Raw genomic sequence first — 25,704 nt, 5'->3', positions numbered from 1 at the left:
TACTTAAGCTAAAAGTATTAATTCGAAGGTGTGATGAGTGCTAGATAGTATATATATTTATTTCACACAGTTTAGACTACCTATCCAGTCGAGTTGAACATGCCTGTGCAGAGCGGGGCTTTGTTGCATGACCGTCTATGCGAGGGTTTGTGCCTCAGTGCGTTTCAACCGCGGGATGAGCACAGATGAAGGAGAGAGCGAATCAGCACTCCGGCAGGGTGATTAACGATGTGACTTTTGTTTTGGTGACGGCGAAGAATTCGCAAACCACACGGGCATTCACAATAATGCTTGTCTGACCTATCTGTTTGCAGAGAAAGCATTAGTAAGCTCATCCCGAGGAAAGGAAAAAACAGTTACCCTTGAAATGAGCTAGCTAGCTTCATTTAGCTAATTTCTGGGGTTTCAATGGCTCTTCGCTTTAAGCAAACTAGGTAATGGAGGAATCAAGTGCTATCAACGTGCTAAAGACTATTAAAGGAGCAGTATTATTCTGTGAAGAGGCAGGTGGGACTCATTTGAAATTAGCTTCAATAAAGAAATAAACTGGAGGGGAAGCATAGCGAGCAAATTGATGCAAGTGGAATTAGGGGAAGGAGAGAGAAACAGAGCACAAGTGAGATAGGGAAAAGAGGGAAGAGATGATGGGGCTTAACTATCAACTATATCATTGTGCCCCTTTGTCTCAAAATAAAGTTTTGGTTGTGCTTAAAGCAAACCAACCTAATAATTATTTTCTCGTAATTTATCATTGTTATTCAAAGCAATTAAGCAAAAAGGAAAAATGTGTTTAATAAATACAGTATTTAGAGATAATGAAACACTGACAAAAAAGCTGGAAAACTGGAATATGCTTACTGAAAATGCAATGCTTTTACATTTACTTAGAATTTCATATTATTGCAGCGAGGATGGCAAGATATTTAAAGTTTTCTTTGCTCAACTTCATTCCAACACCTAAATAATGATGTCATGTCAAACGTGTTACATCAACATGTGATTGTAATCATGAATTGCTACAAAAAAAAATTACATTTTACAATTACATTTTTCTTCCTCTACTGTGCATGATAACATTAAACAACCAAATAAAACATCAAGAATTTTAGTGCATAGCACAAAACTAAGCTAAACAGAAGTCTTATGTTAACCATGTCTAGCAGTGGCATTAGCTTCTCTGTGATCTGGGGCATCTGGGATGAACCATCATGCAGTGGAAATGTGTATTGTGGTCAGAGAAATGATAATTACAGATATTTTTTGGAAGGAACTGATGCTATATGGTTTGGATCAAAGATAAAAAAGGACCATCCATACTGTTATCAGCAACAAGTCTAAATGCATGGGTGTGTGAATGGTATGAGGTTTTATCCGTACACTAATGTGATACAGAATTAATACAAAAATGTACACTGAGATCTTAAAGCCACAAAAGCTGCCTTTAAAGCATTAATTTCTTAAGGGAACGTCCATATATTTTTAAAAAAGGCAAATGTTGCATACTTGCATACTTACAGAAGACCTACAGAACTGCTGTTCACATATAAATACTGCCCAATTTAAAAAGGTTTGCACTTCTGTATTAGATACATACTGTGCACTGCTAATTATCACGCTTAATAAAAAGTGCTGTAAAGAATGATACTCATACACAGTAGTCCTATTCTTTCCTGGGCGGATGAGAGGACGATGGAGAAAAGAAGTGAGTGATGCTGGGTTTATTACCGACTTTCTCCCACTTCCTTTACTGATCAATACTGGAGCACTAAACCTGATGACGGCCATGTCAGCCACCCCACCCACACTCTGAACATGGCTTGGTGTGTGTGTAAAGAGAATATGTTGGAGCAAGTGAATCTTGTATGTGTTTAACTTTCTCATACCTCAAAGTCTAAGGTAATCATAATAGGCCCACTGTCTGATAAATTAAAGATAAAATATTGTCAAAGAGAATGCAGACCTCTGCCACCATAAGTTTATATGAATAACTGAAACTGATTACCGGTGCTTAGAAGTAAATAACTATCTTTGAACGGCAAGAAAATGCCCCCGATGGAGCTGATCTTATATACAAGGCAGGGAGTATCAAGAAAATGAAATAAAGCATTCAGCATCCATTATCTTTACAACACAGCGATCAAAAGTCATTCATTTTCATTTTGTTTTGTTTTACTGTCAACGACACCCAGCGGTATCCAGCAATGCAACTATGAGAGATACGAAGTGAACAAATCCAGCAACATGATCAAGTTGAGCTTTGCTTAACTTTATGCAAATGAGCAGTAATGCACGGCAGCAACTACCAATCAGAAAGCAGTTTGAACATTTGGTCAAAACTTCTTCACTGACTCCTTCTTAAGATTTATTATTATATATATTCATATTTTATATTTTCGCTCCTGGTAAAGCACACCAACAGCAAACATTCTATATCGAAATCTAATTAGGGGTGTGACGAGATGCTCATCTCACGAGACGAGACAAGACACAATATTGGGTTCACAAGATGAGAACGAGACAAGATTTTGACAATATAAACTTGAAATATATGATTGAAAATATTTTACTTGTCTTAAATTCACAAAATGGAAAACTGCAGGTTAACTACAGAATATTTTTTTAATGAATAATATTTTAGTTGATTTTAGTTAGGTCTTACTCTAATTATAAATTAGGTATGACTAATCATATGCAGTAAAACACAGAAGAGCAATTTCCCTCCTGTATGATCTCACATGAGTCTCTTTAGACTCCAAGACTATTGTTACAATCCCCCCAGTGAGTGTTCTATACTCAACCAGTAATGCCCCTGAGGGTTTTTTTTTATTTACAGTCCTGGCAACCTATGACCAAATCTCACTGTGTTGCCTCCACATGTGTGGGTGGGAAAACGAGGCTCGGCGGATCACATGATTAGCTAAAGACATGTTGTGAACAATGTGTTACAGACAGCAGACACAAAGAGGCAGGTGTGTGTGTGTGTGTGCAGCTTATTAGAACAGACCAACGCTACAGTTAGCGGCCCAAAAAGGACTAAACATTTGTTTTAGATTCTTAGATACCTGCATAAGTCTCGTGAGACACATTTAACACCTGGCGAGAAATATTGTGCCATTTTAATCTTGCGAGTTTTTGTGGCCCAAAGAACTATGTTAGAAACAAAGAATTACAATCAAGCAATAATATTTTAAGGTACTCCGACTGGAGTGTATACTGTATTAATACTGTATGTAGCAACATCACCTAATATTACTAGTGGTGAGTAGCCCACCCTATTATGAACCTATGAATGCAAAGACCATTAAGAAAAAGTCCAGGATGTAAAGACTGAACAGTAAAGAAACAGACGTGAGCTGCACAGAAATAATCAGAGTGAAGAAGAGAGAACAGAGAGAGGGGGACACAGATATGGAGAGGGAGAGAGAAAGAGAGAGACAGAGAGAAGAATGGGAGGGGCTCTGAATGCGCGTGTGCGTGCTTGCGTAATTTATGCCAGAGCGTCCATGCTTTATGGCTTTCTTAATTCAACTCCTGCTACTATTAATGTAGTTAATGTTGAGATTATATCTATTTTCTGGTGGTGGCTGGCGATTTACGAGGGCCATTTCTCCCCCTCCCAGTCGCCCCAAACACTCAATCACCCAGCACAGGCCAGCGCGCTCTGCTGACTGCACACTCCCACTCTACCCAGCACACACTGGGTCACCGCACTGAGGGCTCGGTCCCCGTGTCTGAATGTCTGTGGTAATAGGGGACAGGTCAGGAATGGCTGTGGGTGGTAAGTACTGGGTGGTAAACCGCCTGTCTGAGTCAATTACTATCCACCATATACAGAATTCAGAGATAAATGACCAAAAAATGACTAATTATTCCACAAGCGTACCTTGATTGTAAGCATATCAGAGTTAGCTAAACACTAGAAACCTGAAATCTTCAATCAGAGGAAGAACATTTAGTCTGTAAAGCAAGGATGCTCCCACTGCTTTTCTCTCGCTCTCTCTTGTAATATTTCATGCAGCGTCACAGTGGTTCAAATTGAAAATCCCTTGATGAATCAATATTTATTGCAGGGAGCTAAATGAATAGTGATAAGTCACCAGAGCTCAATGCTCAGTCCAGAGACAAGCACAGTGTCTCTGAAAATCTGAATTAAACAAATGAAGCACGATGCATTCCAGAGTCGACAGACAAATGCAGTCCTGTGTAAAGAATTTGAACTGAAGAAAGGTAAGAAAGCACAATGTCTGAAATCAGAAAAGGAAATAAAGGAAAATGCTTCATTATACCCAATGGAATCTCAAAATCGGTCCTATTCATAATGCTTAAATTGCATAGATGTTGACAGGGTCATCACTAGTTCTTTTTAGGGGACTCAAGTATCACTGAAACTAGACAGAGCACCCCTAAAAAATAAAAGCAAAAAGTGGTGTTTTATCTATTGTTCAAACAGATGTTTGTCTCTGATAAGCTAAAAAAAAACAAACAAACAAAAAAAACACAACAACAACAAAAGAAATCTTAGAAAGTAGATAATTAAACACCCTGCCCAAGGCCGCAATGCTCTTTGCTACCTTACACCCCCCAGCATGTGTATACCCCCGCTCGCTAAACAGACACACATACACAGACACGCTACAGTGCTAAAACACGACTTTGACCTCAACAATAAAACATAATACTAAATAAATTAACATTGTTGTTCCTGTATATTACCTGCTGGCGCACCTTCTCAGCGTGAACATGCAAGTAAGTTTCCTCTGCTGAGATGCACAAAGCGCTGCATTGTTAAGATACCAACGTGCCAAAGTCAGAGCACACCTGGCTCTTAAAGGGAAAGGCAAGTAAATCGCTGATTGGTTATTTACTATTATGATGATTAATGATTAAAAAAGAGAATTAATACATGCCTTTTGCGCATTTTGGGCTGTACAAAGTGTGGTTTTTGCGCCATCACGATACCAAAGACACACAGACATGCCCTAAATCCAGCTGCGTAATGCGCAAATTGATGTCTCACCTATGGATCGCTAAAATAGGGCCCTAGGTGCTGTTAGTGTCTGACGCATTTTTTTTAAAATTATTATTAAGCTAAAGCTACAGCCAAGGTGCTACACTAGTACTGTCTGTGTGTGCATCAGCTAATTAATGTTACAGAATAATGAAGATATGATGAGACAGGTGATATCCCACTCCTGATACGTCCTTCTGTGTGTGTGTGTGTGGCCAGTCAGTCAGAAATGGATACTGGGTTGTTTTTCCAAAGTAAAGAGCAGGTTCAAGTGAAAGAATAAGATAAAAATAAATAAACAAATTATGGGATTTTACTGAAAATGCTCAGCACCCCTAAACCCCAGAATCGGCCCTGGATGTTAATATTTGACTGCTATTTCAGAGCTGCTGGGATTGCCCTACAATTCATGGTGGGTAACACTTTTTTTACTTTTTTAATCACAGACAGCAATATTACAGCACAACTTGCTTTCCTCCCTTTTCTGTAAGTATGTAAATAGTTTCTATCTACTACACTTAAAAGTACAGTAAATAATGAGAGCAGGGCAAGGACATCCAAGTCTGTGTAGGTATCATCTGTAATATAACATTATGGCATATACATAAACAATGTTGGCCTTCACTATGAAACAGGTATGTTTTTACCATAATAAATTGGTAAAGTAGATTTCAAAATTTTCTTGCATAACAGACTTCTAGCATATGGTTTATAACAGCCTATGGAGCTATATGAGTGGAAACTGTAAAACTGAGTACAGTAGAGTACAGTACAGTTAGGTACTGACAGATCCACCAAGCTGTCTAACAGCACCCTTACGAAAAGAGGAGAGTGAGGCTAATGAAAGAATGGATAGAAATGAGAGCAGAAGTGTGTAAAATAGAAAATGATTAGTGTGGCAGCGCTCATAACATGCCGCACATGGAACACAGCTTCTCTTTTCTACATGAGTGAGTCTGCGAGGTGTGTGGGGATTTACTACGGAAGATAATCTTTTCTCTGTAGATAACAGTGGGTGTAAAATATTTACACCCGTGTGGATGACTGACTCATTTATGCCATTAAGCAAATGCGATTTTCCATAGTCACCAATCAAAATACAGCTATCACCCACAAGTCACCCTTTTAACCTTTACTCTCCTCCAATAGGAAAGCTCCATTTCTATTATTATAATCTCATTCATTCATTCAGGATCTTTTCTGTGCTACCAAATATCAAAGAGCCTTTACCGTTTCTGGGTTTGTATTTAATTTTGCAGGAAAAAAAAAAATCTATATAAATCTATATACATTTTTAAATGTTTAAAAACACATTTTTAACATGTTTACATGTTTTGAGCTCACCCTTCGAGAAATAAATGAAAGAATCGTGTCGCCTAATGTGGTAATATTACAGAAATTTACAAATATGGCACAGGTTACACATTATTTATTTATTTTTCGTAATAAAGCTCCACCAAAGTTATAAAGTGCAAGCCCACAGTGTCAAGGACAGAAACCCTACTCTCCCTATTAAGACAGCATACTATCAACACTACTTTTAAAACAACATTATGTAGCATTTAAAAAATGCCATAAACCTGTAAAAAGGGAGATCTCCGTCTTCTGCACTTTAAAACTCTGGTGAAGCGAACAGTAAAATGTCTGACAGAATCGTTAAACCTTAAACCGAATGTAAAATCTTTTAATATTACTTTACTGCCTCAGACCACTTTCAGTTAAGAAACTATGTCTCTCAGCTTGTCCTGTAAAGCACAGGTTAGTTCAATGCTCAAATTTTACTTCTAGGTTGCAGAGGGGAGCCCAGCAACAAGAAATATCTGTTCTTAAATATTGCTGATTTAAAACTATTAAACGTCTAAACTGCTACAAAGCTAAAGTTAAACAAAACCTGTAAACCAGTAAACCTGAAAAGGCTTATATATAGCCTAGGTAGCCTTATAATTTTAACTTGACTTAATCATTTGTAGTGTAAAAATTAGAGGCCACTTAAAAATTATGAGTTTCTTTGATTTTTCCAAATAAAAAAAATATAATTATGAGGAAGATGGATGATCACAAGCCATCAAACCAATCTGAACTGCTTGATTCTTTTGAACCAGGAGTGACAAAGTTATCCAAAATCAGTGTACAGGAATGGTGAACATGCCATTTGATTAAAAACCAGGGTTATTCCACCAAATACTGATTTTTGAACTCTTAAAACTTTATGAATATAAACTTGTTTTCTTTGCATTATTTGAGGTCTGAAAGCTCTGCATCTTTTTTGTTATTTTAGCCATTTCTCATTTTCTGCAAATAAATGCTCTAAATGACAATATTTTTTATTAGAGATTTGGGAGAAATGTTGTCTGTAGTTTATAGAATAAAACAACAATGTTCATTTTACTCAAACATATACCTATAAATAAAATAAGTGAAGCGGTCTTTATATTTTTTTCCAGAGATGTGTATATATTATCTCAAATAGCCACTATTTTTAACCATATATGTGACAATCAAATTGTTTAGATATCTCAATCCGTATAATTTGTAAGAACAAGTGTAAATTAGAGAAGAGCAGTGTAGAGAAAAAGAGGCAGAAAAGCAGAGGGAGAAAGTGAGCAAGAGAGCATAAAAAATAAGATTATATACAAAGCACCTCATTCCTTTTAACCCCAAACTCGCTTTCCTCAAATGTCCACCCCTGCACCCCCTAAATCCCTTCACGAACTACATTAATGGTGTTATAAACCCATCACTGGCAGACACTGGCCATTAAAAGCTATCATTTAAAAGAAGCTTCTCGTGTGTTCCCATGTGAGCGCGGACTATATTATAGCAACATGTTTATGGTCTGAGTAATAGATTACCATGATGAGCAGCACCTTCCCCCTGTCACTGTATTACTGGCGATGAGGTGCTTATATCTCGTAGTGTTATTAAGGCCAGCCGGTTAGTTAGTGTTTTATTATGGTGCTTCTGAGGGACAGTTAAAAATGCAGTGTATCAACAGAGAGGCTTTAATCAGTCCTATAATTGGCTGGGTGAACTAAGATAGCGTGTGGGCTGGAGGGCAGCCGGACACACACAAACTTGTTTAATGACAGAACCGAGCTTAGTGAATACGAAGCTGAAAAGCTTAACCTATATTAGAAGAATTAGGTAGTGGTGCTTCAAATGTGATGAAAGGGGAAAATGGGCATGGAAACGATGCAAATAAAACATACAATACAATAATGTGAAATTTTATAGGTTTGTTAATTAATACCGTATGGTGAGAGGCTGCTGAAACAAACTCTACAATGTAAAAAAAAAACCTTTTTCAAGAGGTGCAGATACACAATTTCTAAGCGCACCCAAACATAAAAATAAGCATAGCATGTTATAGATAAAGAAAATAGATCAAATAAGAGCAACAAAAACCAACAAAACTGCTAAACTGCTTAAGCTAAATTCTGTTAAGTTTGTCCAGGTTCTACATTAAGTATATATATATATATATATATATATATATATATATATATATATATATATATATATATATATATATATATATATATATATATATATATAAACAAATTAAACACAATTTATTTCATTTAAATGTCCTTCTTTGTAATTACTGATCTGGAGTGGCATAAAATTATCCAAAAGCAATGTGCAAGACTGGTGGAGGAGAACATGCCAAGATGCATGAAAACTGTGATTAAAAAACAGTGTTATTCCTCCAAATATTGATTTCTGAACTCTTAAAACTTTATAAATATGAACTTGTTTTCTATTTTTTTTATTATTCTAAACATAATAAAAAGTGTAATACAAAATGTGAAATGGTTGTACCTTGACTGTGGTCCTTCCTACTGAATTATGTTATTTGAGATGGAGAAATAATTACAAAAATTCTATAGCAATTCTATAGGAGTGAGAGTGTCATCTCTCTGGAAAACGAGCCATTTCTGCCCAGGCACATTCTTTTCAGAATTAAAATCACACACAGATAATAACCTATTACAATATGGTCATTTTTATATTTTATATAAAATAGTTTGTATATTAGTTACATTGTTCAGCCCCTTTGTACTTAGTTGTCAGAAATGGACTACAGTATAGTATATTAGAATTGGGATTAAATTGCATGATTGTATATTTTTACAATTTCAAACATGATCACATTCTACAATAAATTTACATATTTCTGCCTATGCAGCAGTTTGGCCCTACCTATTCTCGTCAAAATTATAGAGAGTGTTTCAGCCTTTTGGCTGCTTTTTAACTAATGGACAATACAGGACAGCCAATTAGAATAAATAACATTTACATATATCAGCCTATGTAGATCAGACATGATTAAATGAATTAAATACTAGAAAACTCGAAATATCCTTTAAATAATCCTTTACATTTAGACTTTTAAGCTCCTTAATTTTGGATAATAAAAACACTGACAACTAATTGTCTTAACAAAGTAATGTCTCAATTTACTATTATTCACAATATTCTTAAGCATAAACATTTAAAAATGTTTACAAATGTCTTAACGAGTGTTAATGATTAATTAGTTCAGACATTACTTTAACTTAACCATTTAACAATGGTCATTACTGATGTAATATATACTGAGAAAGTGTTTATATCACACGGGCTCTAGCCTGAGTGTGTGCAGGTGAGTCTACCTGGCTGACTGGATTCTCTTGACTCTGTAGGACAGTGCGGGGTTGTGGTGCTGGAGGTGAGCTCTGCGTGTGTCAATCTTGTAGCGGGTTTTGATGACCCTGTGTGGAACTGAACTCCGTCCAGAAAGAGGAGAAAAACCTGTAAAACACCAAAAAAAAAAAAAAAAAAAAAAAAAACCTCCTGTAAATTTCAGCTTCTACCCTACATGTGAAGTTTGATTTGAACTTTTCTGATGCAGCACTGGTGCTAATTGTTTTAGTATGCATACATTTGCATTGATTTATATCTGTATCACAGTCAGTCTTCTTTTAAACATTAAATTTATGCCCTCTGACCTTCACTGAACAAAAGAAACATCAGTACTAGACTTTTCAAACCGTTTCAAAGTAATGGGCACCACTATGAGTCAGTGAGTGGTCCTAAAGCTGTGAAATTCAGTAGCTCCACACACTCACTCTCACACTAACACTCACACAGACTGCCGACTCGCTGCTCATCCCCACTGACAAACTCCCTTTCACTGGCAGGTGCACTCCTTAATAAGCTGCACATGTAAAAATGAAGGAATAACAAAGGCTGAATTTTTATCAGCCTAATAAATCATATCCTCTGTCTCTCTCTCTCGCCCGCACCCCCCCGCCCTCTTTCTCTCCCTCTCCTTTCTCTTTAGGTCTCATTCGTTATATCATTTCACAGATCCATCAGAGGAGAGACGGAGGGAGAGAGCAGAGGGAGAGAATAAGTGTGGCTTTTATTTATTTCTTTATTTCTTCATTTATCCATCATGCTGCTTTATGAGTGGCTGGGCGGAGGTGACATGCGTGCATGCAGGCTGAGTAAAAGATGGACTCTGCATGGCGGCTTTTCGCTCGCTGCCTTTTCACGCCAACGCTAAAAACCCCAAAGATTTATTCCCACCAAATATCATTTAGCATGTTAGACAAGTCAGCGGGAGAATGGAATTACTTACACAACTTAAGAAATCCTGGAAAGGTTATTCAACAACATACGAGAGAAGCTTTTTGGCCATATTTCACTTTTTCTCTCCTTAAAAGTGTTAAAATGCCCTAATTAGGTAGTACTTAGGCTATAACTTTCTCCAAGTGTTGGAATCATAAAATGGAATAAACTCCCATAATGTGTAATTTATAGCAAATCTCACAGCATTCTACATGAGCTGAATGTGGACCAGAGTGTATTGTGAGTCTTGTTACTGAGCAAACGACAGCTGATGACAAGCCACAAGGGTTGCCAGATTGTTACACTGGTGTCCAGCCAATTTTGCCTCAAAAAAAAAAAATATCAACAATACTACAAGATTTATTCCAACATGGCCCTGAAATAAACTGCTGAAACCTTAAATACAGCTGCTGAATACCTTAAATTAAGAGACCACTTCTCCTCCATCAGTCTTTCACACTGCTTTTGGATAATTTTATGCCACTCCTGGTGCAAAAATCCAAGCAGTTTTTTTTTTTTACTCAACCACTTCAGTTTCTGAATCAGTTTTGCTGATTTTGCCATTTGTAGGTATATGTTTTCTCCCAAATTCCAAATAAAAACAAATTGTCATTTAGAACATTTATTTGCAAAAAATGAGAAATGGCTGAAATAACCAAAAAGATGCAGTTTTAAGAGGTCAGAAATCAATATTTGGTGGAATAACCCTGGTTTTTCCATCACAGTTTTCATGCATCTTGGCATGTTACCCTCCACCAGTCTTACACATTGCTTTTGGATAACTTTATTCCACTCCTGGTGCAAAAATGCAAGCAGTTCAGCTTGGTTTGATGGCTTGTGATCATCCATCTTCCTCTTTATTATATTTCAAAAGTTGTTAATTTGGTAAAATCAAAGAAAATAATTTTTAAGTGGTCTCTTATTTATTTTTCCAGAGCTGTATATAAAATGTATTTCAACTAACTAAAATTATACTGCAAGCAATGAAAGAATATATTACTCATACATAATAACTAACAGCATTTCAGTCCATCATCATGGAGTTAAAATAAATAAATAAATAAATAAATAAAGACAGTCACTCTTTTGGGACAGTCATGTAACAATCATTCTGCTCCATTAAGACAAAAAATGAAATATTTTGGACAAACAAACTAGACTTTTTTTTTCCTCTCCCTCATTCTCACATGCACTCACATACATCTCTGCTCCCCATTTCTCACAACTATGTTCCCTGTTCGCTACTGACAACGCTTTATCTTTCTAATGAGTGAAGACAGAAGGGAAAGCTGAAGGATAAAAAACAGAAACTCTAGAATGAAGGATAAAATAAAAGGACAGAAAATGACACAGGAAGGAAACAGGGAGTCTGATTGATTATCAATATCGTTTTACCAATATATAAGATAGTCAATAAACAGGGCTTAGGCCGATATATATCAACTAATGTAACTGCACGGACCCTCAATGACTGGTCGAACTGCTGACCACTGGTTACACTCAAAAGCAGCTGAAATGACCTGGTCGATGGCAAGAAGATGAGCTACTGTCAGTAGGATCCTCAGACAATTAACGACATGATCTAAATAACATCAGCTCCCTTAGTCAGTTAAAACTCAGTCTGCTGCTACTCATCAAAGTCATGGATGCTCACATGCTAAGACGCAGTGAGTTTAACTCACTTCACTTCTATAAAATACTAAAAACAGTGAGTCTCAGCCTCTCACACTGATCAGCCATAACATTAGCACCACCTGCCTAATATTAAGAGGGTCCCCTTTGTGCCACCACAGCATAATCTCTCCATTTAAGGCATTGAATGCACTAGACATTTGATGGTGTTCTGTAGTATCTGGAACCAAGACTACAATACAGCAGATCCATTAAGTCTGTAAAGTTGTAAGGTGTGCCTCCATGAGCACCAGTGAGCCTTGGGCAAAAATGACCCTGTTAACTCTTCACTTATCTTCCCTTTTTTGAAACACTTTGAGGCAATACCCCAACATCCTACCATCTATAACACCACATTTTGGTTCTTGTAAGAGTGTCAAGCTCATTTGGGTTGCCAAGTTGAGGAGGCTGAATCAACCATGGCATGCAAAGACAATACTCTGTACTCTGTAAGTTATTCAGCTAATTAATACCTTTGGAGTGTTTTTATTGTTTGCACATTATAACCTGGCTCACGTAAACTTCATCCATAGTTAGCTAACCTAGCTTTATGCACTGCTATCTGCAATAGCCTAAACCAAGTCTGTTATACCAGAAAAATCCCACTGCTAAAAACGAGGTAACCACATGGCCTCCATCCACATGGTTGGGCACATGCTTGTAAACGCGCGTGTCGAAAGCTGTGCACCTCAGTCCAGCACAGTTTTGCGCAGATATTTCCAGTTACAGCTGAATTCACATTTTTAATCCCAGAAAAACACTCTTATTTACCATTTAAAAAGGCCATTTAAATGCCTGATTAAAGGGCCGATTACTGTTGTTTTTCTGTTTTCTGATGATACATCCTCATTATCGTATAATTTACTACTGAAAATATAATCCTTTAAATAAATTTAATCAATATTTTTCACACATCCTGACTGACGACCTGTCAGTGGTAGTGCTAATGTTCTGGCTGATTGCTGCTTTTCTTCCCACAAATTTCCTTAAATTTCCTTTAGAGAGAAAATCCAAAACAAAAGTCTACATCAGATTAATGATTCATGTTTTTTATGCCGTACAATTGTTTGCAGTTTTGTTCATAATGATGGACCCCATTGTGTTTATGACTGAACCAATCCCAAATAAAAAAAAGTCAGAATCCTCATAGAAAATAAGTATTAAATAAGTATGCAGGTTTTTTGCAGATTTATTTCTCTAGGAACGATTGCCAAATGATGCCAAAAGACTTTAAAATGACTCTCATTCCCATATATAGACAGTGGAGTAACAAACCTAATCATGCACTGCTGTACTGTAACCTTTTTTGCTGTCATCTCAGTCACAGATCCTGCCAGTTCTTGTGTGTATTTTAATGGCTTAAAGGGATATAAGTGGGCAATTATCTAATCAGCTGACCGTGTAGCAGCAGTGCAATTTATAAAGTCATGCAAATATAGGCCGGCAGCCTAGTACCATTGTTGGTCTCAGTCGGGCTGGTGTGAGTATTTGTAGAATTGCTGATCTCCAAGAATTTTTTACATTTAAAAGTCTCCAGAGTGTGCTAAGAAGAGTGCAATAAAGAAAAAACATCCAGAGAGCAGCAGATCTGCAGATTGAAATGCCTAGTTGGAAAGAAAGGTCAAAAAAGAATGGTTAGACTGGTTCAAGCTGGAATAAAACCTATAGTAGCTCTGGGTGTTTTTTACTCCTAAAAATCCAGACGAACAAAGGTTGACTGATGCGTGTGTTACATTGTAAACATTTGATCCAATTAGTTTTCATAACCTATATGGGCTGCATCCCAATATAATTGACACTGATTGGTTTGTGGAATGCCTTTTATGGTGTTGCACTGAATTAGACTCTCTCTGTGGGATTGTGTGTAAAAGTAACAGATTTCTGTTGAATTTCTTTCATTTCTGTTTATAAATGTGGTAAATCTACAGTTACAGCAGATACAGAAGCCTACATTTTGGTTCTTTGGTCAAGACCATGATTCACTGCACTTTCACACCTTCTATTGTGGTCCAGACCAAACTCAGCAGTCTGAAAGTCTGGACCAAACAAGGTAGCTGTGAAAGCAACCTCTGACGGCCACTCCGTACAACTATGGTAACAGAAAAGCATCATAGAATGGACAGGAGATTCAACCTTGAAGCATGCTAAGATCCTCTTCGGTCAGCTAAGAACAGAAAGCTGAGGCTGCAGTGGATTCATAAAAATCAAAATGTGGCAGATGAAAAAAATAGGGAAAAATACAGATGTTAGGGTCAAAATGTGGTGCCAACAGTTTGAATACATGGACCCAACCTGACTCTATGCAAGGCGGTGTCTAGACTGCTGCAGGTTGTGTGGGGATAGTGTGGCTAAGAGTATTTTTTTACCACACATTGGGCCAGTTAATACCACCTACTCATCGCTTTAAGGCCACAGCCAATTTGGAGTACTTCTGCTAACTATGTGGATCCCTTTATGGCCAGTTTGCTTATTTTCAAAAGGTAACCTGCAGCATGATAAACCACCATTTACCACATAGTGCACCACAACTTCAATCGAGAGCCCTTTCCAATCCATGGGTCTGAAGGTGGTAGGATATAAATATTTGCGGCATTAAAGTACAGTAATAATGTCAACATGGACAAGAATGTTTCTAGGAATGTTGCGGTGTTTCATCATGACACAACACTGCAAACTCCAAATAAAATATTTTATTTGCCTTCTGAGAACTCTCCTCAGTGCTTCTGGCTGAGAACTAATGTCTATAAATGGGACCCGGAGGATTAAAATAATAAATACTAGATTAAATAAAATAAGCCATATAGGCCATGCTTACAACTAGCATAGTTTTCCTAATATACAGCTTTAAAACAAATTAAGAGAGCACTTCAGTTTCTGAATCAGTTTTTCTGATTTTGCTATTTATAGGCATATGTTTGAGTAAAATGAACATTGTTGTTTTATTGTATAAACCACAGACAACATTTCTTCCAAATTCCAAATAAAAATATTGTCAATTGTCAATTACAGCATTTATTTACAGAAAATGAGAAATGGCTGAAATAACAAAAAACAGCAAAGCTTTCAAACCTTAAATAATGCAAAGAAAACAAGTTCATATTCATAACATTTTAAGAGTTCAGAAATCAATATTTGGTGGAATAATTCTGATTTTTAATCACAGTTTTCATGCATCTTGGCATTTTCTCCTCCACCAGTCTTACACACTGCTTATGGATAACTTTTTGCCACTCCTGGTGCAAAAATTCAGGCAGTTCAGCTTGGTTTGATGGGTTGTGATCATCCATCTTCCTTTAGATTATATTCCAAAGATTTTCAATTTGGTAAAATCAAAGATTATTTTTTTTTCCCTAGAACTGTAATCATAAGTGTTTTAGTGGTAACTTTCCACGGCTGGAAACTGGAACTGTACCAGTTAAATATAGATGCATTATAGATACAACAGTAGCGAAGGAAACTTCTGTTCATCGTTTATAGGCCATAAAAATATCTTCTAATATACTATTTAAATCTAAAAAAATAAAACAAGAACAAAAGGTTTGTAGTATTCAATGAAAGTATTATACTTTACAATGCCTTAACACAGTTTGTTACTAAATCATCTACTACCTCACCTCCTCACAACCAACTCTCTTGCAGTTCCTTTTTCTCACTTTCCACACTCTGTGCCTCTCTCAATTTGTCACTACAACACACTTTGGTATCAGTATGAGAATTCATCTTCCACAAACATTTACCAGTGATCAAATCTCAGCAGAGTGGGTGCGCATTGTGTAAGGGCGACCTTATGGGTGTTTATGTGTGCTATAGAGTGTGTGATTTATAGTTGGAGCTGGGCTGTGTATGACTGGACTTTAAGGGAGCAGAGCGAATACACACATGGTGTGTGTGTATGTGTGTGTGTGTGAGAGAGAGAGACTGTGTGTGTTCTGGAAGAAAGCATGGATCCACAAGCTGCTATGGGATGTGTATGTGAGAGCTTGCAGGATTACTTGGCTGGCTTGAAGTCACTTTTTCACCCGGCACTCATCTGTATTGCAGTCAGAGCTATTTGGGCGTCCCGGCGGATGACGGATTCGGCTTGTCAAAGAGCTCCTGCCGTACACACTCAACCCCTTCCCAAGTTCTTCACTACGCTGTTCCACCTTACGTACTGTTTAACGACACGGCTGCAGAAACTCATACCGCTTCAACTGTGACTGCGTATGAGCAGGAGTAGTGTGTGTGTGTGTGTGTGTGAGAGAGAGAGTGTGTGTGTATGTGTGGCCCGTGTTGAGCGGTATGTGCCAAAACCAAGGCAGTGGTCCCTGTCAGGACCCTTTTTATTTATGTGTGTGCTTGTAAGTGTGTGCGAGTGTGTGTGTGGCAGGGATCTGTCAGTGGCCTATTAAGGGGAAGATTGAGACCCCACTTGGTGCAGACTCACTCAACCAACACAACCTGCTGGGCTTTACAATCAGGCCTGGGGACTCATCCATCGCCCGCTGACATCCCAGCCCCGCGCCCGCACCGAAACACACCGCCGATTATTTACTCAACTCACTCCGGCTTCAGCCAGCGTCGCACGCTCCCACCTTTATCTATCCCTCTCCGTCACACACGCACACTCATTTTTCTGACAGCTTCCCATGTTATTTTTCTGCCTGGTCTCTGCTGGCGGTAGTAATGTCCCTGTGGTGCTGCTACAGAAAGAAGGAACTTATAGCTGCAAGGCTGTTTATTCTGTAAGTGGAAAAAGAGTCAAACAATATATATATTCTTTCTTGAAAAAAGGCTCAATTAACTTCGTTGCTTAATTTTTTAATAGCTTGCTTTTATTAAGAATAGTGTATATTGATACACATACTATTTTTACATCCCCTGTATTGAGAGAAATTTGAGACATCCCCACGTATTATTTATTTCTATGTAAAATGCCTAAAATTACAATTACACAATACACCACATCAGCTGCAGATGATCAAAACATAATTAAACGATGATGATGATTTTGGTCAAATAATTACGAAAACTATGAACAAACACAATCCATCTCTCCTGCTGCTCCGTGTTAAACTGCACAAAATTAAGAACTAGACTAGAACACTAGTCTAGACCCTCTTCCTGTATTTACATTCTTGCTCCCGCCCTATGACAGGTCTGAACAATAAGCAGAGAGAATGTTCCCACATGTTTGTTGTGATGCATTTAAGCACACCTGCACTTGTCTCTTTGTAAAAGCAAACTAAAGTAAGAGGAAAACAATCCAAATCATTTTTATGAACTTATTAACTGATTTGCACTAGATCAATGCACAAAAGTACAAAAATGGCCGAAATTTTGGTTTGATCTTGATTACTAATGAGATAAAGGGAGGTATCATCAAGCTCTCCGAGGCCAACAAAAAGAACGTTATTAATGCATTTAAATCTGGTAATGGATAATGTAATGGCCCAATCCCATTTCACCCATGGCCCTGCCACTTACCCATACCCCTTCTTTTCGAATGTAACTCTGTTCCAAGGGGAAAGGGGGGAAATCCTCTCCTTAAGAATTGGGACAACTCCCTAAGCACCTGATACGACATCAAGAGCGCTAAAGTTCAGTAACCTAGCTGCTGCTGGTTAACTAGTTAACGTAAAGCTTTATTGTATGTCTTCAGAAAGGGCAGGAGGTTGTGCAGAAATGAATTATTATTGTCAATTCCCTAATTCCTCTGTGATTTGGAGCTGAAAACAGCTTTAATTAGCATTTTATTATTTTTTTCTGTTCAACCTTAAATGCTGCAGCCCCTGCTGTCTGTTGCACCATTTAAGGTGGAACAGGAAAGTTAGCTAGCTAGCTATCTTCTGAGACAAACTACTAGTAATCTTTTTTTATGCTTGTTGTAAAATATTCAGCCATGAAACATTGAAACTACATATTAAACTATGGGAATATTGTCCTAATCGTCACTTTTAACAAGAAAAATACTAATATTTGTTGATTTCTATGGTTGTTTGTTCCACCGTCTTACCAGTGATTCTCATACCCCTCGGTTTGAAGTGTGTCTCTGAAAAATCTCTGTATGAAGAGCTAATAAGCCCTATCCCTTCGTCTAACCCCCCCTAGGCTAACAATAACTGGGACAATTGGCTAAGGGGTGACATAGGATTGGGCCTAAAAAGACCTTAAAACAATTCATATTCATCCATACCACTGCCTGAAAAAAAAAAGCGTGGAGAACTTTTTAAATAACTGCTAACATGACCAGTTGATCTTAGCAAAAATCTTTTTTTTTGTAGATGTGTGAAGTCCAAGTGTGGACAAATAGGCACAAATAGAGGCAAAACCCCAGATTTATTAAGTGCATATTATTTCAGAAATCCTGATTTATGTATAGGTGCTGTCTGGCACACTTTAATCCTGGTCATTTTTAAGTCTTTTCACTTGACTCGCTTTATTAGAAAAAAACATGAGGTTTTAGTCTGAAAGCAGCAGTATGCAAATTTTCTTCATTTGATGTCAATGAATGCTGAACTGCCAAATATTCTGGTGAATTATGAGAGGCATTATGCTGATACGTTATTACTGCAAATAAATAATGCTACAAATTTTGCTTTTCTGAGCACATCAGTGGTATCGTCAGAACATATGGTTTAATATTACATAAAAAAAAGATTTTTAATTATTGTTTATTGCTTATATGATATGAGGAGATGACTGTGTTAATAGATTTGTGAATCTGCTATTATTTTTGCCATAAAACTGGAAAATGATTTTCTGTTCTTCTGATCTCTAGTATTTGCTTTAGAGGTGGAACTGATCTGTTATCCGTGAAGTTGGTTGTTTGATAGGTCAGTATTAGCTGACACTCAATGTTTTATTATTAGTATTATAACAGAAAGTAGTAGTATTGTGGCTCTTTAATTTAAATTAAACCTATTAAACCTAGTCAATTACCTATTTTGTTCTTTTGGAACTCCAACTTCTTAGCAAACTTCACGAAGATGTCTTTAAATATCATAACGTTACATTAATCGCCCACCCCTAAGGTTTTTAATAGTTGGCACCGGCAACTTTCTCCTCTCTTTGCCCAGTCAACAGGGATAAAGCCATTTAAACACTTACTGCCATTCCGCTCCTTACCGCTCGGAAACGTTCCTTCGCTTCCATCTCAGCTATGACAGGGCAGCAGTGACACCCAGCAGAAGAGGTATCCGCTTAGGGATTATCAAGCCATGTTATCTCGCCTACTCTGATCCCCTCTCCAAATTTGACAACTAATTCCAGCTAACTGCACTCCCATTCTTTACCCTGGCATCTCTGTCACATCATTAATCTTATTATTGACAGCGAGAGACCCCCTACTCCTGCTACAATCCCCCTGGGACTCATCTTCTGATTCCCACTGGGGCAGCAGCACTGCGATTAAGCATTCCCTCAGCTAAAACGGCAACGCCTGGCATTGGTCAAAATAACATTACCAATGCAGGGCGGAACCTTACAAGCAAAACAACCACGCAAATGTGCTTAGAGTATGGAAACGCTCCAGAGAGAGACTTTCTTAATAGCACACCCAGACGTTATGGAGCAAAGATTCAGACAGCTTGAGTTGGCCCCAGCCCTGACAGCTTTGTTTTGTTTTGTTTTTTTCTCTCCTTCCTACCCACTACAAACTGAATGCCAACAGTGTTGCACAATTTGATTCATATTCTAAATATGGCTCCCGAGGCCCGTGTTATAGGGCAGCTGCTTGACTGCCATTCTCACACCAAGTGTTTGCATCAGCATGCCATAGTGTACCGTAACAACCGCAGAGATTCTCAGCCAGGAAGCACCAGACAGCATAGAACAATTAAGGTTCCTAATGTTTTAATTTTTTTTTTTAGTTACAATACTATTCTTAATGTACTAAAGAGAAGAATTCAATCGTTAAAACAGATTTAAAAGTGTACTATTTCAGAGGAAGTTACAACTAGCATGTTCCAAAAATGTCCAGCAATATACAGTCTTGCTGTTTAGAAATTATTTGTTAGAAAAGGAATTTATTTAGAACACATGATTTAAAAGAATGGGTAAAACAACATAAGTTAGTTATAATAAGTTAGTTAATTCATACGTTAATGTTAAGATTCAAAGTTCATGTGTCAGATACATGATTGGATTAAAAAGACTGTTGGTCAATTTATTTGGATTATACATAGGAAATGGACTTGAAATGGACTTCATTGCCCATGGGACATTGTGCGTGTTATGTTACACACACAGTGATTCTGAAGGTTGGGGGGCGGGCTATATTTTTTTGTTGTTAAAGGAAGCAGACAACTCAAGCAACGCACTCACTGTAAATATGTGGAGTTCTTTAATTAAGTAAACGGTGAAACGGATTGACGTCTCATTTCATTATTTTAGTCGCCAACAAGATTAGTTAGAACACTTGCCCTCTTGCACAAAAGTCTGGCAAACTTGGTCAATTAATATATATTTTCCTGAGACATTTTACTAAACAAAAAACAATATCTTAGGTATTTTGTAAAAAAAGAAAAAAAGAAAAAAAAGAAAGGACAATGCTATAAAACCCTTTAATCCATGACAGTTTGCGCAAGCTCTTAGTTAGCTCTTAGTCATACACGCAGTTTCTGTTTCTAGAAATGCTTCCTGGTCTTTCAGATCTCATCATCCACATCTCCCCCGAACTCCAATTTTCTTAATGCCAGTCCACACTGTAGAAAGCACAAGCTGCCAATATTCTTATATTACTCCCCCTGCACTTTGGACACTGCGAAGTTGGATTTTTAGATCTTGAAATAGTTGTAACAGGAGCCTGTGTGGTTTGTAAAGTGCAAGTATATGTTTAAAGTGTCAGAGAAAATTTAGATTCAACTGACACTTCCTAATAAAAATTTGTGGCATTCCTTTGTGGTATGTATGCCATCTACTTTACTTCTTTGGTTAGAGACAACGAGAGATTGGCACCATCCTTTAACCCAATTATACATTATTAATAAAATATCTACTCAATATATTTGATGCAACAATTTAAACTCACTTTGTTTAAGTAGCGTTTACCCCATATGTTTAGTAATTGGACAGCTGAGACACACAAAAACAATAATGTAAAATCAATTACCATCAGTGTAAAGTCTTGCCCACCAAGACCTTGTCTTTGTTATTTACCTATACATTATATAATGGCCACAGTGTTGTAGGCTATAAGAGTAAGTTACAATTTTCTGTATTGTAAAGTGTGTCAAAGTGCTGGCAATGCACCGAGAACCTCAAGGCAGTAAGACTGTCCATGTATGTTAAAATAAGATTGGTAGATGGGAAGCAGAGTGTTTTATCCAGTATTACATAGCAAAGAACATCTTTTCTGAATAAGCAATTGTTATTTATATTGATGGACAAGTCTTCTTCTTTTAATTCACCCTTTTTAGTGTTAGCTTAACAATTTAGGGAGTTAAACAAACACTGCTCTGAGTTAAAAAAATGAACTCTGGCAAGGTGTTAAATGTATAACAATTTTGGGACTCTGTGGGAGTTAATTTAACCCTAGAATTTCTGCTTTGTATATAAGAAACACAGAAATATTTATATACGAATACAACTGAAACTCTAGAGGCAAAAGCAGTGTGACCTTCAGAGGTTCCTTAAAACTGCCATGGGACACATACCCTGCACTTTGAGGGCCTACTGATGCTGATGGACAGATACTAAGAGCGCTGACGGACTGAGCGGAGGGCTAATGAAGGAGGGATGAGAGACTGAGGAGTGCTACAAGGGCCCCAGAAGCAAGCCACTTGTCCGGCAAGATCTGTAATGTCAAACAACCCAGGCTTGGACTTGTCCGTCATCACTATGGTGCAATGCTCATGGAAACAAACTCCAAAGCAACACATAGTGGACTGCTATACTTTCCACAGCTGGGGCCCCTAGGAGCAATCTCAAACATGTCCCTGTGGGCCGATCCACAACATTAGCCTACTTTACTCAGCTGTGTTTCTCAGAAGACCATGCTATTCTCCCCTTGACTATTTGTCAGGGCTTCAAAGTTAGCAGGGCTATTAATTAACAATGAATCAATATTATCCAGGGAGTCAGGATCAGAGTCTATCCAAGCATACTTTTTTGGAATGGATATGGGCTATATTGGCTTTATTAAAATTTTATTTTTTGATTCTTTAATTCTGTTTTTTGGTATTCAGTTTTGGTGCAAAAATCTATAGATAAAATCTATAGATGAAGAGAGGCTGGAAAATGATTATTTAAAAAGGAAATTGGACTGATTTTTGTACATAAAGCTGCACAAATGTTGTTAATTGACCATAAGAGAAAAAAATAAATAATTCAAGACACATTCAGAATAAGCCTTGCTTGCACCCACCCAGCATCAGATGCGTTTTTACATTTCTGTATATAATTATACGAAATGAAAGAAACACAGAAAAACAGAGTTGCAGACATTACTGATACAGATTCTGTCCTAGGTTGCCAGGACTGTATAGAACCCTGTATAGAAGGGGGATTGACAGTTGAATACAGAACCCATTACTGGAGGGATTCTGACAATAGTTCCAAGGCCTGAAGAGACTCATGTGAGATCATACAGGAGAGAAGCTGTTGGGTTTTATGGTAAAACCAACTGCATAACTTGCATACTATTATGTATTTTACTGCTTATGATAAATCATACATAACACTTGACCTACATTACAAGACTGCTTAAAAATATTTAAAACTGTAAAATAAAAAAATATATATATTGTTAAAATCTCGTCTCGTTCTCACGAACCCTTGTCTTGTGAAATAAGTGTCTCGTTACACCCCTACTAAACATGTTATAATGGTCATTTAAAAGCAAACAAAAATGGATCAGTCCATGGTGTGACATTATTTACATTTTGTATTAAATTCATGATGTTTTCTGTAGGCTATAGATAGATACAGATTTTACTGCCTTAACTGTAACAGCCTGACTCTCCACAACTAGCTGTAAAAGCCAGCTCTCCACTACCCTGCTGTCCAATGAGATGCTGTCCTGTCTGCTCTGAATCTTTGCATTGATTTATTCCCTCCACACTCCATAGCTGTGCATATAGGTGTTTTACCTGCATGGACTTTTACATTAACACTGAGCATGTGTCCTAGACTCACTCACATTCTCCTTATTCATCACCTGCTCTCACATTAGCCACAGTTCCTCATTATCTCACTCCCTGTCCAGTTGCTTTTCTAGTTCTGTTTCCTGTTGGGCTGTCTGGCGTCAACCAGCGGAAGATGGGATCCCCTTTAAAATCTTGGTTCCTCCCAAGTTTGCTCCTTTCAGTGTGAGGGAGCTTTAAGCCATAGATAATCAATTAGATTCCTAATACAACCCCTGGCAAAAAGTATGGAATCACCAGTCTTGGATGAGCACTCCTTCAGACATTTCATTCTGTAAAACAAACTCTGATCAAAAACATGATACAATAATAAGGCCATTCCAAAGTGCAACTTGTTGGCTTTCAGGAACACTCAAAGAAATGAAGAAAAAACATTGTGGAAGTCAGTGAATGTTACTTTTATTGACCAACCACAGGGAAAAAAATATGGAATCACTCAATTCTGAGGAAAAAAGTATGGAATCATGAAAAACAGATAAACAAAAGATGATTCAAAATACATCACTAGTATTTAGTTGCACCACCTTTGGCTTTTATAACGGCTTTCAGTCTCTGAGGCATGGACTTGATGAGTGACAAACAGTATTCTGCATCAATTTGGTGCCAACTCTCTTTGATAGCAGTTGCCAGATCAGCTTTGCAGGTCGGAGCCTTCTTGTGGACCATTTTTTTCAATTTCCACCACAGGTTTTCAATTGGGTTGAGATCTGGACTATTTGCAGGCCATGACATCGACTGAATGTGTCTTTCTCCAAGGAATGCCTTCACTGTTTTTGCCCTATGGCACGATGCATTGTCATCTTGGAAAATTATTTCATTATCTCCAAACATCTGTTCAATTGAAGGGATGAGAAAACTGTCCAAAATGTCAATGTAAACTTGTGCATTGATAGAAGAATTAACCACAGTCATCTCCCCAGTGCCTTTGCCTGACATGCAGCCCCATATCATCAAGGACTGTGGAAATTTGGTTGTTTTCTTCAGGCAGGCCTCTTCATAAATCTCACTGGAACGGCACCAAACAAAAGTTCCAGCATCATCACCTTGTCCAATGCAGATTCTTGACTCATCACTGAAGATAACTTTCATCCAGTCATCCACAGTCCATGATTGCCTCTCCTTAGCCCACTGCAGTCTTGTTCTTTTATGTTTAGGTGTCAATGATGGTTTTCTTTTAGCTTTCCTGTATTGAAATCCCATTTCCTTTAGGCGATTTCTTACGGTTCGGTCACATACATTGGCTCCAGCTTCTTCCCATTTATGCTTCATCTGTTTAGTTGTACTTTTTCGGTTTTCAAGACAAATGGCCTTAAGTTGCTTGTCTTGACGCTTTGATGTCTTTCTCGGCCTACCAGTACGCTTGGCTTTAACAACCATTCCATGCTGTTTGTATTTGGTCCATATCTTGGATACAGCTGACTGTGAACAGCCCACATCTTTAGCAACCATGCGTGAAGAGTTACCTTCTTCAAGAAGTTTCACAATCCTCTCTTTTGTTTCAAGAGACATTTCTCTTGTTGGAGCCATGGTTCTTGCCACTCTAATTCGTCCAGCAGCCCTCCAAGGTGTCATGACTGCAGGTGTTTTTAACTGCAGACTAACGAGCAGATCTAATCTGAGGCAGGTGTCCATTTAGGGAAAGGAAATTGACTGGGTGTGTCCTTATTTTCTACCTTCAATTTGAGTGATTCCATACTTTTTTCCTCAGAATTGAGTGATTCCATATTTTTTTCCCTGTGGTTGGTCAATAAAAGTAACATTCACTGACTTCCACAATGTTTTTTCTTCATTTCTTTGAGTGTTCCTGAAAGCCAACAAGTTGCACTTTGGAATGACCTTATTATTGTATCATGTTTTTGATCAGAGTTTGTTTTACAGAATGAAATGTGTGAAGGAGTGCTCATCCAAGACTGGTGATTCCATACTTTTTGCCAGGGGTTGTAGTATGCCAGTTAGGGTGGGTAGGCCATGTAGTCATGATAACTACATTTTTTTAGACAATATACTGTGCAAAAAATTACTCTGATACAATATTATCATCATTTTAAGACATTTTATAGTCATATAATAATAAAAGAATAGCATAATAATGCAATTACACCCTATAAAAAAATAAACATTATAAAATATCTTAAATTATTAAAACATGGGCACAGAGTGTTCCAGTGATCTGAAGCTCTGCCACTATGTTAGGAAGATCTCTGGTTCGAATCCCAGTCATTCAACTTGCCATCAGCTGCTGGAGAGCAAAATTGTCCTTGCTCGCTCTGGGTAGGTAGACGGTGC

General features: G+C 37.6%; 1 protein-coding gene across 2 annotated transcripts in view; it reads right to left on the bottom strand.

Moving 5' to 3' along the window:
* zc3h3 (zinc finger CCCH-type containing 3) overlaps positions 1–25,704 on the bottom strand; it is a 98,566-nt gene that overhangs the window by 35,764 nt on the left and 37,098 nt on the right. For both annotated transcript variants that reach the window (XM_049479577.1, XM_022675858.2), the window contains exon 4: positions 9,664–9,802. In XM_049479577.1, the coding sequence (XP_049335534.1) occupies positions 9,664–9,802 (139 nt within the window). The remainder of the gene's footprint in view (positions 1–9,663; positions 9,803–25,704) is intronic.

Source organism: Astyanax mexicanus, chromosome 5, assembly GCF_023375975.1.
Source record: "Astyanax mexicanus isolate ESR-SI-001 chromosome 5, AstMex3_surface, whole genome shotgun sequence".
Taxonomy (NCBI): Eukaryota; Metazoa; Chordata; class Actinopteri; order Characiformes; family Acestrorhamphidae; genus Astyanax; species Astyanax mexicanus.
The sequence above is the reverse complement of the archived record's forward strand: the minus strand, read 5'-3'. Positions and strand labels throughout refer to the sequence as shown.